General features: G+C 40.3%; 1 protein-coding gene across 2 annotated transcripts in view; it reads left to right on the top strand.

The window, feature by feature from the left end:
* LOC128693898 (glutamyl aminopeptidase) overlaps nt 1-20,180 on the top strand; it is a gene marked incomplete at its 5' end in the record, with an annotated part of 230,118 nt that overhangs the window by 36,737 nt on the left and 173,201 nt on the right. For both annotated transcript variants that reach the window (XM_070080135.1, XM_070080137.1), the window contains 1 exon segment: nt 9,566-9,736. In XM_070080135.1, coding sequence (XP_069936236.1) covers nt 9,566-9,736 — 171 coding nt within the window.

Raw genomic sequence — 20,180 nt, 5'->3', positions numbered from 1 at the left:
ATGAGGATGGAGTAGAATAGGATGGCCAAGAGGGTGTATAAATTGGGGTGGATGGAAGGAGGGGGGGGGGTTGCTTCAGGAAGAGTTGGGGGAGGGGATAAAGGAGATTTTGAGTACTAGAGGCTTGAACATCCAGTAGGCTTCTGTAAGCATATCAGTTCTTGAGATGGACAATGATGCCTGCACTTTGGAGGAGGGATGATGTTACAGTTCAGGTCATTTGAACTGATGTCTGCACACTTTTGGCAATACAGCTATTAAATGTATGATGGTGAATGTATTTTTTTTTCTTTGGGTCACCCTGGCACAATGGGAGAGGAGCAGTGTGTTAATAAAATACATGTTTCAAATACCTTCAAGTGTTTCAAACACTCAGGAAAGTTCCACTATAACAACCTTAACAAAGGCTTGTGAAGTTCCCACTGTTGCTGCTGTTGACAGCCCCTTCCTCCTCCACACAAATACAGTGGAACCTCTGTTTTTTTTTGCCCTGGTTTTCACTGAATTCGGTTTTCAATGATTTTTTCATCAACATTTTGTCCCAGTTTTCGTACACTTCAGTTTTCGTTCGCCGTACTGAACGTGTCTGACTTCCAGTGCTCACATAAAGCATCCCACGCACGTGTTCTGAGTCAGTCTGGCTTTGTTTCTCATCAGGTGAATATTACCCTGCTCTTTCATACGAAACATTTCGTAATAATCCATTGTTTTTTGTGCTTGTTTATCGAGTTCAACTGCTAAATAAGCCACCATAGGGCCAAAGAAAGTTCCGAGTGCCAGCCCTTTGATAAAGAAGGCAAGAAATTGTGGCCAGAAGGATTTTGAAGGGTTTGAGGCTGACCCTGACAACCCTATGCCTGTTGTGGAATCTATTGTGGCTTTGGGGAAGTCCATGGGGTTGAATGTGAGTGGCCTGGATGTGGAAAAGCTGGTGGATGACCACAGGGAAGAGCTAACCACTGAAGAGCTGCAACACCTTCAACTGGAACAGCAACAGAACGCAGCTGAGGAAATTGCTTCAGAGGAGAAGGAAGAGAGAGGGGAGAATGTGCCTTCTTCAGTGATTAACCCTTTGAAGGTCGACAGGCCCTCTCCGAAACTCGTTCTCAGGGTCGGCCAAATTTAAAAAAAAAAAAAAAAAATTCTCTTATGAAAAGATAGAGAATCTTTTCCCGATCATAGAGACACCAAAAGTTTGAAATTTGATGGAAAACTTACGGAATTATGCTCTCGCAAAGTTAGTGGTCTCGGCGATGTTTATGCATCGGCGATTTTGCCCACTTTGAGCCCCATTTTCGGCCAATTCCACTGTACTAGTCGACAAAAAACATGAATATTTCGCTAGAACTCCATTTTTTCTATCGAATGGGTGCAAGAAACCACCCATTTATGAAATTCAACTATCCAGTACAGTGGTCAGAATTTAGCAATTTTGCCAATTTCACACAAATTTCAAAAGATGCCAATTTCCGAATAGGGTCCAGAATAAACAAGAGACACATTCCTGGCACTAAAATGACATTTCCTCTGGTCATTAGTCACGTCTCAAGGCCCCTCTTATATTCTTTTGCTTTCCACTTTGAATTTTTATTCTCAGAAAAAATATAAGATTTACTGTTATGCAGACTACTGCATTAGTGTAAAAAATGGTATAAATATTATTGGCGCACTTGTGAAAGAATATTAGACTCACCAGTTGACGTGTATTGCATGCTTGGCACGATTTGTTTACTTTTGAAATTTGGTAAAAATCGAACATTTCTGCTACTTTGAGCTCAATTTCAAGGTACCTTTCATTGTAAAACCAGTCAAAATCATCTCAATTTCTGTAATATGTCTTCCATTCTATAAAATGAGACCAAGAAAACTAGAATACAACAATAAATACCATACAAAAATACAGTGCAAAGTCGCTGTTTTATTCCAAAAAAATGGTCAAAGTTTTTTTTTCTCATTATGCACTGTGTGCTGCAGGATTTTTTTTAGACTGTGCACACTAACCACATAGACCCATTCTTTCATATGAAGGCCTACCAGCTTTCTCCCACTAGATTTGAGGGCGCTAGAATTTAGGCGTACTAGTACGTCAAAAACCCTGGGTCGTAAGCCGTACTAGTACGTCCGAAACCCTCAAAGGGTTAAGGACACGTGTGCAAAGTGGAGTCAGTTGCAAAGTTTTGTGGAGAGATATCACCCTAACAAAGCTGTTGCAAGCCATGTCTGCAACATGTTCAGTGACAGTGCTTTGTCCCATTTTAGGCAAATACAGTGGACCCCCGGTTAACGAACTTTTTTCATTCCAGAAGTATGTTCAGGTGCCAGTACTGACCGAATTTTTTCCCATAAGGAATATTGTGAAGTAGATTAGTCCATTTCAGACCCCCAAACATACACGTACAAACGCACTTACATAAATACACTTACATAATTGGTCGCATTTGGAGGTGATCGTTATGCGGGGGTCCACTGTATTAAAGAGACGCCAGAAACAGACCTCTCTGGACAGATTTTTTGTGCGATAGGGGTCCAGTGACTTACAAGCTGGTCCTAGTGCCAGTAAAAGACAAAGAAGGGAAGTAACCCCAGATAGGGACTTGATACCTGAAGTCCTTATGGAAAGGGATATCCCTTCCAAACAACAACCTCTCCTCCCTCTCCCCTCTCTGCCGTCTTCCATACACCAACAAGAGTCTTCAAGAAAGGTAAGAGTTATGTTAAATGTTCATTTATCCATTTCATAGTCCTTTATATTTATTTCTTATTGTTATCTGTATGTTATTCTCTATAAAATGTACTTTTTGGTTAATACTTTCGGGTGTTTGGAGCAGATTAATTAGATTTACATTATTTCTTATGGGAAATATTGCTTTAGTTTTCGCCGAATTCGGTTTTTGTCAGACTTTCTGGAATGAATTGAAGACAAAAATTGAGGTTCCACTGTACCACCACCACCACCACAAAAATCAAATCAAATCGAAATGTTTATTTCCTCGTAAAGCTTACAATGTGTGATTTACGTGTTATAAGATATTAATTACAAAGAAGGCCACTAGCATGCCTAGGCATATTGGGCAGACTATACTAATTCTTACCTTTACTCAAATAACCACCACCACCCAAATCACCACCACCACCTCCCAAAAAAACCACCCAAACAACCATCACCACCACCACTCAGATAACCAACACCACCACCAACTGAACCACCACTTCCACCACCAACTGAACCACCACTTCCACCACCAACTGAACCACCACTTCCACCACCAACTGAACCACCACTTCCACCACCAACTGAACTGCAACCACCACCATCACCCCTCAAATCACCACCACTGCCAACCAAACCACTACCACCCCACCACCACCCTCACCACCAAGCAGCCAACCAAGCACCACCAACAGCTAACCAACTGCCACCAATCAGTTAAGCAACCACCCCACCACCACCAACAACCATCCAACCACCAACAACCATCCAACCACCACCAACCAGCCAACCAACCACCACTAACCATCACCCCCCCACACACACCAATAATAACATCAGTGGTTGTGAAGAATCACTACAACCAGCAGTGAGATTTGTGATGGATCCTCTCCATCAACAATGACAGTAAGACTCATGATGTCTTACCACCACTAACACACATTATTACACTATAACAATAATCTTTCATCAACCCTAGATTATATCAGTTAACTCTGTGTTTTAATATCCATTTTTTTTCAACAAACTGGCCACATCCCACCAAGGCAGGGTGACTGAAAAAGAGAAATAAAAGTTTTTCTTTTTAAATTTAGTAATGTATACAGGAAAAGGGGTTACTAGCCACTTGCTCCCATTATTTTATTCAACTTTTACGACACACATGGCTTACGGAGGATGGAGGAAGAATTCTGTTCCACTTTCCCAGGGAGATAAAAGGAAATAAAGAACAGGAACTATTAAGAATAAAACTTTTAAGAAAAAACCCAGATGGGAGTGTATTCACCTAACTCTCACCTAATTGTGGTTGCAGGGGTTGAATCATAGCTCCTGGCCCCTGCCTCTTCACTTGTTGCTACTGGGTCACTCCCTGCTCTGCGAGCTTTATCATACTTCTTCTTAAAGCTATGCATGGATCCTGCCTCCACCACTTCGCTTTCCAGACCATTCTTCTTTCTGACAACTATGTGACTGAAAAAATCCTTCCTAACATCTCTGTGACCCGTCTGAATCTTCAACCTCCAATTGTGACCCCTTGTCACTGTGTTGCATGTCTGGAACATCTTGTCTCTGTCCACCTTGTTGATTCCTCTCAGTATTTTATATTATTATTATTATGTCCCCCCTATCCCTCCTGTCCTCTAGTGTTGTAAGGACATGCCTCTTAACTCCTGGACTAGTCTTGTTGCAAACCTTTGTACTTTCACTAATTTCCTGACATGCTTGCCCAGGTGTGGGTTCCAAACTGGTGCTGCATTCCCTAATATAGGCCTGATGTACATGGTATACAGAATCTTGAATGACTCCTTACTCAGATGTCAGAAAGCTGTTCTTAGGTTTGCTAGTCACCCACATGCTACAGCAGTTATTTAGTTGATGTGTACCTCAGGTGATATGTTAGGTATTATACTCACCCCTAGATCCTTTTCCTTGAGTGAGGTTTGTAGTCTTTGGTTCCCTAGGCTGTATTCTGTCTGTGGTCTTCTTTGCCCTTCCCCAATCTTCATGACTTTGCACTTGGCAAGGTTGAACTCTAGGAGCCAGTTGCTAGACCAGGCCTGTAGCCTGTCCAGATCTCTCTGTAGTCATGCCTGATCCTCCTCTGATTGAATTCTCCTCATTAACTTCACATCATCTTCAAACAGAGAGACTTCCGAGTCTATTCCTTCCGTCATGTCATTCACATATACCAGAAACAACACCGGTCCTAGAACTGACCCCTGTGGAACCCCACTCATCATAGGTGCCCACTCCAACACCTCATCATGTACCATGACTTGCTGTTGCCTTCCTGTCAGGTATTCTCTGATCTATTGCAGTGCCTTCCCTGTTATACCTGCCTGGTCCTTCAGCTTTTGCACTAATCTCTTGTGTGGAACTGTGTCAAAAGCCTTTTTATAGTCCAAGAAAATGCAATCTACCCACCCCTCTCTCTGTTTTATTGCTGTCACCTTGTCAAATAACTCCAGGTTTGTGACACAGGATTTCCCATCCCTGGATCCATGCTGGTTATTGCAGATAAACTCACTCCTTTCTAGGTGCTCCACTACTCTTTTGATAATCTTCTGCATGACTTTGCATACTTTACTGGTCTATAGTTTAATGCCGCATGTCTGTTTCCTTTTTTAAAAATTAGGACTACATATGCTGTCTTCCATACCTCAGGTAGTTGCCCTGTTTCGATAGATGTGTTGAAGATTGTTGTTAGTGGTACACAGAGTGCCTCTGCTCCATCTCTCAGGACCCACAGAGATGTTGTATGGCCCCACCGCCTTTGAGGTATCTAGGTCACTTAGAAATTTCCTCCTCAGTTGTGTGTATTGTGTCCAGCACTTGATGGAGCACTCCACCACTCCATGTTTCTGGAGTCCTTTCTGTCTCTGCTGTGAATACTTCTTTGAATTTCTTGTTAAGCTCCTCACGTACTTTTTGGTCATTTCTTGTGAGCTCCCCTCCTTCCTTCTTCAGCCTGATTACCTGGTCCTTTACTGTTGTTTTCCTCCTGATGTGGCTATACAACAGCTTTGAGTCGGACTTGGCTTTTGCTGCCATGTCATTTTCGTGTTTCGGGTGTGTAAATATGTGCGTGTAACTGCATGTGTAGTAAATAAAGTAGAGGCTATATTTGCTATCCTGCATGTTTATGAGATAGAAAAAAAGACACTAGGAATCCTACCATCATGTTAAAAACAATTGCAAGTTTCTGTTTCACACTTACTTGGCAGGACGTTTAGTATCCATATCTTACATTATTTACGATATAACCCACTTTCTTTAACCCTTTGAGGGTTTCGGACGTACTAGTACGGTTTACGACCCAGGGTTTTTGACGTACTAGTACGCCTAAATTCAAGCGCCCTCAAATCTAGTGGGAGAAAGCTGGTAGGCCTTCATATGAAAGAATGGGTCTATGTGGTCAGTGTGCACAGTCTAAAAAAAATCCTGCAGCACACAGTGCATAATGAGAAAAAAAAAAACTGACCATTTTTTTGGAATAAAACAGCGACTTTGCACTGTATTTTCGTATGGTATTTATTGTTGTATTCTAGTTTTCTTGGTCTCATTTTATAGAATGGAAGACATATTACAGAAATTGAGATGATTTTGACTGGTTTTACAATGAAAGGTACCTTGAAATTCGAGCTCAAAGTAGCAGAAATGTTCGATTTTTACCAAATTTCAAAAGTAAACAAATCGTGCCAAGCGTGCAATACACGTCAACTGGTGAGTCTAATATTCTTTCACAAGTGCACCAATAATATTTATACCATTTTTTACACTAATGCAGTAGTCTGCATAACAGTAAATCTTATATTTTTTGTGAGAATAAAAATTCAAAGTGGAAAGCAAAAGAATATAAGAGGGGCCTTGAGACGTGACTAATGAGCAGAGGAAATGTCATTTTAGTGCCAGGAATGTCCTTCTTGTTTATTCTGGACCCTATTCGGAAATTGGCATCTTTTGAAATTTGTGTGAAATTGGCAAAATTGCTAAATTCTGACCACTGTACAGTGGACCCCCGCATAGCGACCTTAATCCGTGCAAGAGGGCTGATTGTTATGCGAAATGTTCGGTATGCGAATGAATTTTCCCAATAAGAAATAATGGACATCAAATTAATCCGTGCAAGACACCCAAAAGTATGAAAAAAAATTTTTACCACATGAAATATTAATTTTAATACACACAAACTGAAAAAGGCATGCACAATTACATGACACTTACTTTTATTGAAGATCTGGTGATGATTGATGGGATGGGAGGAGGGTAGAGAGAGTTAGTGTTTAGAAGGGGAATCCCCTTCCATTAAGAGTTGAGGTGTCGAGTCCTTTTCTGGGGTTACTTCCCTTCTTTTAATGCCACTAGGACCAGCTTCAGTCACTGGACTTCTTTCGCACAACATATCTGTCCATAGTGGCCTGTACCTCTCGTTCCTTTATGACTTCCCTAAAGTGTTTCACAACATTGTCAGTGTAATAATCACCAGCACGGCTTGCAATAGCAGTGTGAGGGTGATTTTCATCCATGAATGTTTGCACTTCAAGCCACTTTACACAGATTTCCTTAATCTTTGTAGTAGGCAACTTCTTCAATTTCTCTCTCCCCTCCTCTGAACCAGTTTCCTCAGGTCTGGCCTCTTGCTGTTGAAGTTGATCTATCAGCTCATCAGTGGTTAGTTCTTCATTGTCCTCCTCCACCAACTCTTCCACATCATCCCCACTAACCTCCAACCCTAAGGACTTTCCCAATGCCACAATGGATTCCTCAACTGGCATAATCCTCTCAGGGTTAGCCTCAAACCCTTCAAAAATCCCTTTTGTCTACACATTCTGGCCACAGTTTCTTCCAAGCAGAGTTCAAGGTTTTCTTAATCACTCCCTCCCAAGCCTTACCTATAAGGTTTACACAATTGAGGATATTAAAGTGCTCTCTCCAAAACTCTCTTAGAGTCAGTTGAGTTTCTGAGGTCACTACAAAGCACCTTTCAAACAGAGCTTTTGTGTACAGTTTTTTGAAGTTTGCAATAACCTGCTGGTCCATGGGCTGCAGGAGAGGAGTGGTATTAGGAGGCAAAAACTTCACCGTAATGAATTTCATGTCCCCATAAAGTCGCTCTGCCACGTCTGTAGGATGGCCAGGGGCATTGTCTAACACCAGGAGGCACTTAAGTTCTAATTTCTTTTCAGTTAGGTAATCTTTCACATTGGGGGCAAATGCATAGTGTAACCAGTCATAGAAAAAGTCCCTAGTGACCCATGCCTTACTGTTTGCCCTCCACAGCACACACAAATTCTCCTTTAGGACATTCTTTTGCCTGAATGGTCTGGGAGTTTCAGAGTGATACACTAATAAAGGCTTCACTTTGCAATCACCAGTAGCATTGGAACACATCAACAAAGTAAGCCTGTCTTTCATAGGCTTATGTCCTGGGAGTGCCTTTTCCTCCTGAGTAATGTAGGTCCTGCTTGGCATTTTCTTCCAAAACAGGCCTGTTTCATCACAATTAAACACTTGTTCAGGTTTCAGTCCTTCACTGTCTATGTGCTCCTTGAATTCCTGCACATATTTTTCAGCCGCTTTGTGGTCCGAACTGGCAGCCTCACCATGCCTTATCACACTATGTATGCCACTATGCTTCTTAAATCTCTCAAACCAACCTTTGCTGGCCTTAAATTCACTCATCACTAGTTGCAGGCATTTTTTAATTAAATCCTCATGCAACTTCCTAGCCTTTTCGCTTATGATCGCTTGAGAGACGCTATCTCCTGCTAGCTGTTTTTCATTTATCCACACCAATAAGAGTCTCTCAACATCTTCCATCACTTGCGATCTCTGTTTCGAAAACACAGTTAAACCTTTGGCAAGAACAGCTTCCTTGATTGCCTTTCTGTTCCCCACAATAGTAGAGATGGTTGATTTGGGTTTCTTGTACAACCTGACCAGGTCGGCGACACGCACTCCACTTTCATACTTATCAATGATCTCTTTCTTCATCTCTATTGGAATTCTCACCCTTATTGCTGTAGGGTTGGCACTAGAAGCTTTCTTGGGGCCCATGGTCACTTATTTTCCAGATAAAGCACCGAAAACACTAATACGAAATATTCCGATTGTATGCTTGGATGTTACCGCGGAGGCTGGCTGGTAAACAATGCCACCGGCGGAACATGTGAGGCTGGCTGAGGGCTCACATTGGACGTGTCTCGGACGGAGAGCGGGTTTTTGGGCGGTATGCGAGGCAAAATTTTTGCGATCAAAGCGAGCGGTATGCAGATTGTACGGTATGCGATGCGTATGGTATGCGGGGGTCCACTGTACTGGATAGTTGAATTTCATAAATGGGTGGTTTCTTGCACCCATTCGATAGAAAAAATGGAGTTCTAGCGAAATATTCATGTTTTTTGTCGACTAGTACAGTGGAATTGGCCGAAAATGGGGCTCAAAGTGGGCAAAATCGCCGATGCATAAACATCGCCGAGACCGCTAACTTTGCAAGAGCATAATTCCGTAAGTTTTCCATCAAATTTCAAACTTTTGGTGTCCTTATGATCGGGAAAAGATTCTCTATCTTTTCATAAGAGAAAATAATTTTTTTTTTTTTTTAAATTTGGCCGACCCTGAGAACGAGTTTCGGAGAGGGCCTGTTGACCCTCAAAGGGTTAAACAGGTTTTTAGCAGTAATATGACAACACCGCTTGTGAGTGAGACAGTCTTTTGATTTAGGGAAGCCTTCCTCTCCACTTATTGTGAAAGTTACCACCTTATGCAGAAATAAGTTTTCAAATTTTAATAATGTTTATTACAGAGAGTTGAATAAGTGTGTTGAAGAAGCTTTTATTGCTTTTCTTCTTTCAGACATGGCGGCAATTCCTGATTACTCATCTGGAGCAACCGAGCATTGGGGGATCATAACTTACCGGGAAACTTCCATCTTTTGCAACCAAGAGCGTAGCTCTGCTGAGAACTGGCAGCGAGTGACAGCTGTAATAGCCCATGAACTCGCACATCAGTGGTTTGGCAACCTTGGTAAGCAGAGATGAATTATAAATTCTGTAACATGTCATATAACACTGTGTGAAGTGGAGAACATGTGGGAAAACAGAGGTACAATCCAGACACCTCCAGATTTGTCTATCAGATTTTTTTAATATTCTTCTGGGTAAAAATTATTACAGTATTACTTACCACACACATTCTCTTAGTTGTTAGTTGAATAATTTGAGGAGCATGCTGTGTTAAAGTATTCCTCTTTTCAAGGCCAGTTGTATTATAATTATTTATCATCAATAAGCATTCTGGTAATTATTATGCAGAGGTGGAGAACACTTTAAACTTAATAGTAACATTTATGAAGGGGCTCAGGGAAACCGGCAGGCCGGACTTGAGTCCTGGAGATGGGAAGTACAGTGCCTGCACTCTGAAGGAGGGGTGTTAATGTTGCAGTTTAAAAACTGTAGTGTAAAGCACCCTTCTGGCAAGACAGTGATGGAGTGAATGATGGTGAAAGTTTTTCTTCTTCGGGCCACCCTGCCTTGGTGGGAATCGGCCAGTGTGATAATAAAAAATAAAAAAAAATAATAAAATACTAGTAAAAGTAATTCTTACTCTTCACATTAGTGTTGAACCCCTATGGGTGATTAGCAGAGTTTTAAATGAATCAAAGATTATTATGGGTATATTCTACAAAAGGATTAGTATTAGTAAAGTATTAGTCAGAGGGCTGATGAGGGGTTGTTGAGGTGGTTTGGTCATTTAAAGAGAATGGATAAAAGTAGAATGACATGGAGAGCGTATAAATCTATAGAGGAAGGAAGACGGGGTAGGGGTCGCCCTTGAAAAGGTTGGAGGGTGGGGGTAAAGGAGGTTTTGTGGACTAGGGGCTTGGACTTCCAGCAAGCATGCGTGAGCGTCTTAGATAGGAGTGAATGAAGACGAATGGTATTTGGTACATGACAAGCTGTTGGAGTGTGAGCAGGGTAATGTTTAGTGAAGGGATTCAGGGAAACCACTTATTTTTATATAGCCGGACTTGAGTCCTGGAAATGGGAAGTACAGTGCCTGCACTTTAACCCTTTCAGGGTCCGTCCCGTAGATCTACGGCTGGTCGGTGAGTGTCCAAACCGTAGATCTACGCCAAAATTCTAGCGCCGTCAAATTTAGCACGAAAGCGCTCATAGGCCTACATATGAGAGAATGGGTCTGCGCCGTGGGTGTGCGCCATAAACAAAAAATCTAGTCAGTCACCCTTGTTCACCATGTCTCGTCGCAAGTCAGCTCTCACTCCCCGGAAAATTGGGACTCTCCTCTTCCTGTCTGATAGTTCTGACACTGATGGAAGTGGAAATGAAGACGAATTCTACGGCTTTGATAAGTTAGTGACCGAAAATAATTAAAGGGGCAGTTTGGAGGACGATATGTTTGTGTGTCTTTATACATACAGTGGACAACGAATGCATAACGTGGCCCTACACCCGTGAGTGATAGTGAGGATGATGTGGCGTCTTAGTGGATAGGAGTGAATGAAGACGAATGGTACCCACCAGCCCGCCACAACCACCCGTTTGATGTCCAGTATCCACCAGCAAACCGTATCTGGGATTGGCAGCAAAATCCCAATTTTGTTCCCAGCCCTCACCACTTTGATGACTCGCAAAGTGGAATTCTACCTACCTGTCCCCTTGGAACCACGGCCAATGAACTGGAATTCTTTGACCAGCCATTGATGGAAATTATTGTCAGGGAAAGTAATAAGTATTTTCAGTACACCATGGCAAATACGATCTTATCACCACAGTCAAGACTACACAGGTGGAAAGAGACGACTGTTGCAGAAATGTATTTGCTTTTTGCAACAATAATGCTTATGCCTCACGTCTATAAGCATAATATAAAAGCATACTGGTCCACAGATCGGCTAATTTGTACCCCATCCTTCAGTGAAATAATACCAGTGAACAGGTTTATCTTACTGTTACGTATGTTGCACTTCTCTGACAAAACCAGGCCTGACAGAAGTGACAGGTTATACAAGATTAGAAATGTTTTCATGTATCTCAAACAAAAGTTCAGGATATACTTTTATCCATTCAAGAATCTTGTAATTGACGAGTCTTTGATTTTGTTCAAAGGTACACTGTCATTCAAGCAGTATATACCGAGCAAGAGGAACCGCTTTGGTATAAAATTGTTTGTACTCTGTGATTGTGACAGTGGCCTGGTGTTGGATATTGTTGTATACACGGGTAGTAAAACATTGAAAGATACCAAGATGTTATTGGGTATATCAGGTGACGTAGTGAGAAACATGATGGCACCTTATCTTGGTAAGGGCCATACATTATATACCGATAACTGGTACACAAGCCCATTACTCAGTGATTTCATGCGAGTGAACAAGACAGATGTGTGTGGCACAGTGCGTTCTAATCGTAAACATATGCCCAGGCTCAACGCAGGTGTTCGTGGTGATGACGTGCAGGTGTTTACTGCCAATGACATCATGGCATTACGGTGGCATGGAGATGTCACATTGTTGACAACCATTCACCGTAATGAAATGCAAGACAGTGGCAAAGTTGATCGAGTGACTAATGAACGTATTCGAAAACCAGTGACAGTGATTGATTATACACAAAACATGCGCTTGGTTGACAAGTGTGACATGCAGATTGGTTTTGTTGACTGTGTTCGTAAGAGTTACAAGTGGTACATGAAACTTTTCTTCCATCTCATGGACATAATGCTGAATGCATATAATATGTACCAAATAAAGACTGGTAACAGACCACCGTATGGTGAATGTAACAACACCTGCAATACAACATGGTCCTCGAATTCATCACAATATACCCAAGCGTTTGAGAAGAGAAGGTGATCATTTCATAATACAGTGTAAATTCACCTAACGATACATTTTAACGCTAACTTTTGCCTCGGCTAACGCTAAAAAACTTGCCTAACGATATTCGTTCTTGGGTGCCAATTAATATCGTTAGGCGAGGGTCCACTGTATATGCTTCTAAACTGTTGTATTCTGAGTACCTCTTCAAAAACAGTCATTATGTATGAGTGAGGTGAAAGTGTTGAATGATGAAGAAAGTATTTTTCTTTTTGGGGATTTTTTTTTTCTTTTTGGGTCACCCTGCCTTGGTGGGAGATGGCCGACTTGTTAAAAAAAAAAAAAATTACAGAATGTCTCAGGAATGGAATGCATTGTAATTATTAAATTTAATAATGCTTTCTTTTAGGAGAGTAATAACTAAAAGACTATGTACACCTACCCTCTGACTTACGACCTGCTCGACTTACGACCTACTCGACTTACGACCACTCGACTTATGACTGTGTTTTTTATGCCAAATTTCTGGGAAATAAACAACTATTTGTGTTTTACACAGTGTTTATCCTAAACCTTACAGTATAAAATACAGTACTAACAACATAAAAATTAAAGTAAAACATGAAAACCAAAATAAAACAATAAAATAAAGTCATTACAAAAATGTTTTGTTGATATTCAGTAGTAAAGCTCGACGTACGACCATTTCGACTTACGACTGGTTTCTCGGAACCAAACTCGGTCGTAAGTCGGATGGTAGGTGTATTGTAGTAGTAATAATAATAATAATAATAATAATAATAATAATAATAATTTTATTTCAGCATGTTACATGTTTGTACAAAGGTACATAACAATTGGGTGTACATGCCAAAAGCCCCTTTATATGCAGAGCATTTCGGGCAAACTTATGACTAACTTAAGATTAATAAAGCAATAACAGTGTAGTAATTATACATATGGCCATTACACAAGTTACAATGAATACAAGAAAATTGACTAGTCTATTAGTTCATGCTATATGGCTTTAACCCTTTGAGGGTCCAGAGGCCAAATCCCAGAGTGACAGCCAGGGATCAAGAATTTTGAAAAAAAAAATTTTTATTTTTTCTTATGAAATGATAGATAATCTTTTTCTGAAGGTAATAAAACAAAAAAGTATGAAATTTGATGGAAAATTGACCAAACTACGCTCTTGCAAATTTTGATGCATCAGCTTTACAAATTAATTTCATTTTTATTTTTTATTCACATATGCAATATTGTAATAACTGTATAAATAATATCGCCACATTTGTGAATGTATATTAGACCCACCAGCTGACGCGTATTAGATGAGTGACGTTTGTTTACTCTTGAACATCGGGAAAAATTGAACATTTCTGCTATGCTGAGCTTTGTTTCAAGCCATTTTAATACTAAAGCCAATCAAAATCATTTCTATTTTTCTAATATGTGTTCCCTTCTATCAAATGAGACCAAGAAATCATGATTACAACTGTAAAAATCATACAAAAAAACAACAACGCAAAATCGCTGTCTTAATACAAAATTACGGTCGCAGTTTTTTCTCTCATTATACACTGCATGCTGTGGGATTTGTTTTATGTGGTGCACACTTACCACATAGGTGCATTCCCTCATATCTAGGCCCAAATTTACCACTCACAGCTTATCTGAGTGAGCTGAGCTCATGGTGTAGCTCTACGGCTTGGACCCTGGCTTCAAAGCCATAGATCTACGGGACAGACCCTGAAAGGGTTAATAAGTTTGGTAGAGAAGAATTACAGTTTTGATTATTAACATAATGTGGACATAGTGGAATGATTAGCATTTGAGAGGGTTACAGATATTGAGAGTAAGTATATATTGATTATAATGTTTTAACTAAGTTCATGATACTGAGCAAATGCATATACAGTTATTACGTATTTATTTATGATGGGTGAGGATAGGTTAAGGAGATATAGTGTTTTCTAACTGTAGTTTTAAAAATGCTAGCTGAGCCAGTGGTTCTGGAGATTTCTGGCAGAGAGTTCCAGATTTTGGGTCCTTTTATGTACATTGAGTTTTTGAAAAGATTTAGCCTGACACGAGGAATGTCATAGAGATTTTTGTGCCTAGTATTGTGTTCATGGGTCCTTCTGCAACTGTCAACAAAGCGCTTCAGGTCAGGATTTATATTAGAATTGATTGTTCTGTAAATGTAGGTGGCACAGTAGTACGAGTGAATGTTTTGCACTCTGAGTAGGTTTAGGACTTTGAAAAGTGGGGGAGGGGGATTTTGTCCAGCTGTGGATTATGTGATTATTCGCACTGAAGCTTTTTGTTGTGTTTTTATTGACTTTAGGCAATTTGCCATTGTGGAACCCCAGGCACAAATAGCATAGTTGAGGTAGGGGTACATCAGTGAATGGTATAATGTAAGTAGTGCTGTTTGTGGTACATAGTAATATATCTTTGAGAGGATCCCAACTGTTTTAGATACTTTTTTTGTTATGTGTTGGATATGGGTGTTGAATTTCAGGTTGCTGTCATGGTGTAAACCCAGGAATTTTCCCTCATTATGTTTAGCAATGAGGATGTTGTTGAGCATAATCTTTAGTTGGACCTCACTTACTCTACTCCCAAACATAATGTAAAAGGTTTTGTCGATGTTCTGTGCAAGTTTATTGACAATCATCCAGGTTGATATTTTTGTGAGCTATTCATTAAAAATAGTATTGAGTGACGCTAGATTAGGGTGGGAGATGACAAAAATCGTGTTGTCAGCAAAGAGAATAAGCGTTAGTTGTTGCGATACGCTTGGAAGGTTGATATATAAAAGGAAAAGGAGGGGGCCAAGAATGCTTCCCTGTGGTGCACCAGTGTCCAAGGGTCTTGTTGAGAAGGCTGTGTCCTTGATAGAGATGTATTGATTTCTAGTAGTAAGATACAACTTGATATATGCAAGTGCATGTTCTCTTGTACCGTAATGATCAAGCTTGAGGAGTAGGATGCTGTGGTCTACTGTATCAAAAGCTTTCTCAAGTTCAATAAACAGTCCAAGCAGGTATTCATTTTTTCAAGAGCTGTGTAAATTAAGTCTAGCAGTTTTATTATTGCTTCATTTGTGCTTTTGTTTTTCTTGAAGCTAAACTGGCAGGGGTTAAGGATGCTTTGTGATGTTATGAAGGAGTACAACCTTTGTGTACAAGCTTCTTGAAGATTTTGTAAAGTAAAGGCAAGTTTGATATTGGCCTATGTGTAATTGTTTACATCTGTTGGGTCACCACTTTTGTGTATTGGTGTAATCCTTGCTATTTTAAGTGATGCCAGAAAAGTGTTGGTGTCTAGTGATTTGTTAAAGAGTAATGCAATGGTGGGTGAAAGGATTTGAGCCACTCGTTTGTACAGTAGTGGTGGCACTTGGGTTACATTTACTGATTTGTTTTTGAGAGAGTTAATAATCATGGTAACCTCAGTGGGCTGTGTTGGTGTAAGACAGAGGGATATTGAAGTTTCCATCTAGATAATCATTAGCTTGGGCATTGGTGATTGGAATTTTACTGGCGAGATTTGATCCTATGTTTGAGAAGAAGTCATTTATCTTGTTAGCTGTATCAATACCTGGAGAGAGTTTACCTGGAGAGAGTTCCGGGGGTCAACGCCCCCGCGGCCCGGTCTGCGACCAGGCCTCCTGGTGGATCAAAGCCTGATCAACCAGGCTGTTACTGCTGGCTGCACGCAAACCAACGTACGAGTCACAGCCCGGCTGGTCAGGAACCGACTTTAGGTGCTTGTCCAGTGCCAGCTTGAAGACTGCCATGGGTCTGTCGGTAATCCCCCTTATGTATACTGGAAGGCAGTCAGTCTCGGGCCCCTGACACTTATTGTATGGTCTCTTAATGTGCTAGTGATACCCCTGTTTTTCATTGGGGGGATGTTGCATCGTCTGCCAAGTCTTTTGCTTTTGTAGTGAGTGATTTTCGTGTGCAAGCTTGGTACTAGTCCCTCTAGGATTTTTCCAGGTGTATATAATCATGTATCTCTCCCGCCTGCATTCCAGGGAATACAGGTTCAGGAACCTCAAGCGCTCCCAGTAACTTAGGTGTTTTATCTCCGTTATGCGCGCCGTGAAGGTTCTCTGTACATTTTCTAGGTCAGCAATTTCACCTGCCTTGAAAGGTGCTGTTAGTGTGCAGCAATATTCCAGCCTTGATAAAACAAGTGACCTGAAGAGTGTCATCATGGGCTTGGCATCCCTAGTTTTGAAGGTTATCATTCAGTTTGTTTGATTTAGTTAGTACAATATTGCTAGTTCTGTTCAGTTTGTGGTGCCCAGGATCTGAGTGTGTCTTCCAGGTCTTTTTAGTATCTCCTCTCGTTTCAATGAATCTAATAGAATAATATAGTTGCTTGGACTTTCTGATTAATTTGGTGAGAACTGACAAAGTGTTTGATAAATTCTTTAGTTATTAAGAACCTTCTGTGTTGCTTTTCATACTGGTGTTTCATATGATGGATCTTAGGATGCTGGTAGTAAGTCATGGGCAACTTAGATTTTATGGGGCAATGTTTGTTATATAGTCAATGTATTTTGTTTAGAAATATGTCTACTCATTCATTGATACTGACTGGCCAGGCCATTACACAGTCATGAATGGGTTGATGTTATTTATACAATTATCACAATAATGCAGTAGTCTGCATAATCCTTATAGAGAATAAACTTGATTGATTGAACAGTAAATCTTCTATTTTTTGTGTGAATAAAAATTCCAAATGGTAAGCAAGAGTAATATAAGAGGGGCCTGGAGACATGACTAATGAACAGAGAAAATGTTATTTTAGTGCCAGGAATGTCCGCATTGTTTATTCAGAATCCTATTTTGAAATTTGTGTGAAATTGGCCAAATTGCCAATTTCTGACCACTTTATTGGGTAGTTGAAATAGGTGACTGGGCAGTTTCTGGTACTCAGTCGACAGAATAGAAGCAAGTTTATTCAGGTATACACAAATACAGTTACAAAGATTATCATACATCGCAGCATATGTATAGAGAAGTGAGGATAACCCCAAAAAATCAAAGTGACTTATTTCCAGTACCTGGCTTGGGCTTGCCATATGTGATTTTTGGTAAACATTTTCTCAGTTATTTGTTGGGCTATCTTATTGAAACTTGGGCAATGATGGAAAGATGCTTCTTAATGTATACCAGAGATGAAAGAAATCAGACGATGAATAACGGAGTTCACTTTTCAGCCATTAGTCGCTCCTTAGCAGTATATTTTCGTATGGTTTTTATGGTTGTATTCTCGTTTTTCTGGTCTCATTTGATAGAATGGAAGATATATTACAGAAATATACGTATATGATTTTGATTGGTTTCACGATGAAAAGTACCTTGAAATTAAGCTCAAATTAGCAGCAATGTTCGATTTTTGCCTATGGTCAATGAACTTTCTTGTGTAAGTCAAGTTGGTTAACTTTATTAAGTGTATTCTAACCTAACCAATCTGTAATCTGGCAAACTCAATAATCCGGCACACTACAGGTCCCAGTGATGCCGGATTTGTGATAGCGGACCGGTAATTGTACAGGTCAGCCATCACTAATCCAGCAATCAGTCATCCGGTTCCATTAATCCAGAACTAATTTCGGATAGCCTAATTTCAAACTTCCGGGGTCACCACACTAACCTGCCACTGCTTTTTTGTGGCACTACTTGATGCATAAATCATTTCAGTTTGTTTTTCTCCATTTGTTATAACCTGCTCACTTTTAGCACTAGCCATGGTTCCAATGAATAAAAGAAATGCTTGTCGTTGTGTAAAGCACCTACAGTGGACCCCCGCATAACGATCACCTCCGAATGTGACCAATTATGTAAGTGTATTTATGTAAGTGCGTTTGTACGTGTATGTTTGGGGGTCTGAAATGGACTAATCTACTTCACAATATTCCTTATGGGAACAAATTCGGTCAGTACTGGCACCTGAACATACTTCTGGAGTGTAAAAATACCGTTAACCGGGGGTCCACTGTATTCCATACATTGTCCATTAAAGATAAAGTGGCTTTTAAGCCACTCTTGGCTGCTATGAGCTTCTGAATTTTGTGATGTCAACACTAACATCAACACTACGGCATATTTACCTATCACAAATGATCTAATATGACATAACATAAAAACATGGTAAATACCCCAGAATGAAAAATATTTGGCATAATACAGAGCGATCCGATGGAGGTATGAAGTTTCCACTATAGAATATGGGATAAAAGTACCACCCTCCTATCCCTGTTTTTGGGGCTTATATCAGAGAAAGTTTATTGTAGTACAGGGCTAACTATGATATACACATTCTCACTGATTATATCTGAAGTACGTTATTATTCATTTATATCTTAACATACGCCTCAAGGGAGGTTCCTTGGTGCTGATGAGGGGATCTTGATCTAGGGAATTGACTCTGTGTTTCAGTTCCCTGAATTAAGGCTGAATACCTTCCATCCCCTCCCCCACAGGCACTGTATAATCCTATGGGTTTAGCACTTCTCCATTATAATAACAATAATACAGTGGACCCTCGACCAGCAATATTAATCCGTTCCTGAGAGCTCATCGTTAATTGAAATTATCGTTAGTCGAGTTAATGTTCCCCATAAGAAATAATGGAAATCAAATTAATCCGTGCAAGACACCCAAAAGTATTGAAAAAAAAATTTTTACCACATGAAATATTAATTTTAATACACACAAACTGAAGAAGACATGCACAGTTACATGAATCTTACCTTTATTGAAGATCTGGTGATGATTGATGGGATTGGAGGAGGGGAGAGTGTTGATGGTGTTAGTGTTTAGAAGGGGAATCCCCTTCCATTAGGACTTGAGGTGGCAAGTCCTTTTTCGAGGTTACTTCCCTTCTTCTTTTAATGCCACTAGTACCAGCTTTAGAGTCACTGGACCTCTGTCGCACAACATATCTGTCCATAGAGGCCTGTACCTCCCGTTCCTTTATGACATTCCTAAAGTGTTTCACAACATTGTCAGTGTCACAATTAAACACTTGTTCAGGTTTCAATTCTTCACTGTCTATGTACTCCTTGAATTCCTGCACATATTTTTCAGCTGCTTTTTGGTCCAAACTGGCAGCCTCACCATGCCTTATCACACTATGTATGCCACTACAATTCTTAAATCTCTCAAACCAACCTTTGCTGGCCTTAAATTCACTCACTCCACTAGTTGCTGGCATTTTTCTAATTAAATCCTCATGCAACTTCCTAGCCTTTTCACATATGATCGCATGAGAGATGCTATCTCCTGCTATCTGTTTTTCATTTATCCACACCAATAACAGTCTCTCAACATCTTCTATCACTTGTGATCTCAGTTTCAAAAACATAGTTGCACCTTTGGCAAGAACAGCTTCCTTGATTGCCATTTTCTTGGCCAAAATAGTAGTGATGGTTGATTGGGGTTTTGTGTACAACCTGGCCAGCTCGGAGACATGCACTCCACTTTCATACTTAGCAATGATCTCTTTCTTTATATCCATAGTAATTCTCACCCTTTTTGCTGTAGGGTTGGCACTAGAAGCTTTCTTGGGGCCCATGGTGACTTATTTTGGAGGTTCAATCAC

Source organism: Cherax quadricarinatus, unplaced genomic scaffold, assembly GCF_038502225.1.
Source record: "Cherax quadricarinatus isolate ZL_2023a unplaced genomic scaffold, ASM3850222v1 Contig168, whole genome shotgun sequence".
Taxonomy (NCBI): domain Eukaryota; kingdom Metazoa; phylum Arthropoda; class Malacostraca; order Decapoda; family Parastacidae; genus Cherax; species Cherax quadricarinatus.
Note: the sequence above shows the minus strand (reverse complement) of the source record. Positions and strands in the feature narration are given on the sequence as shown.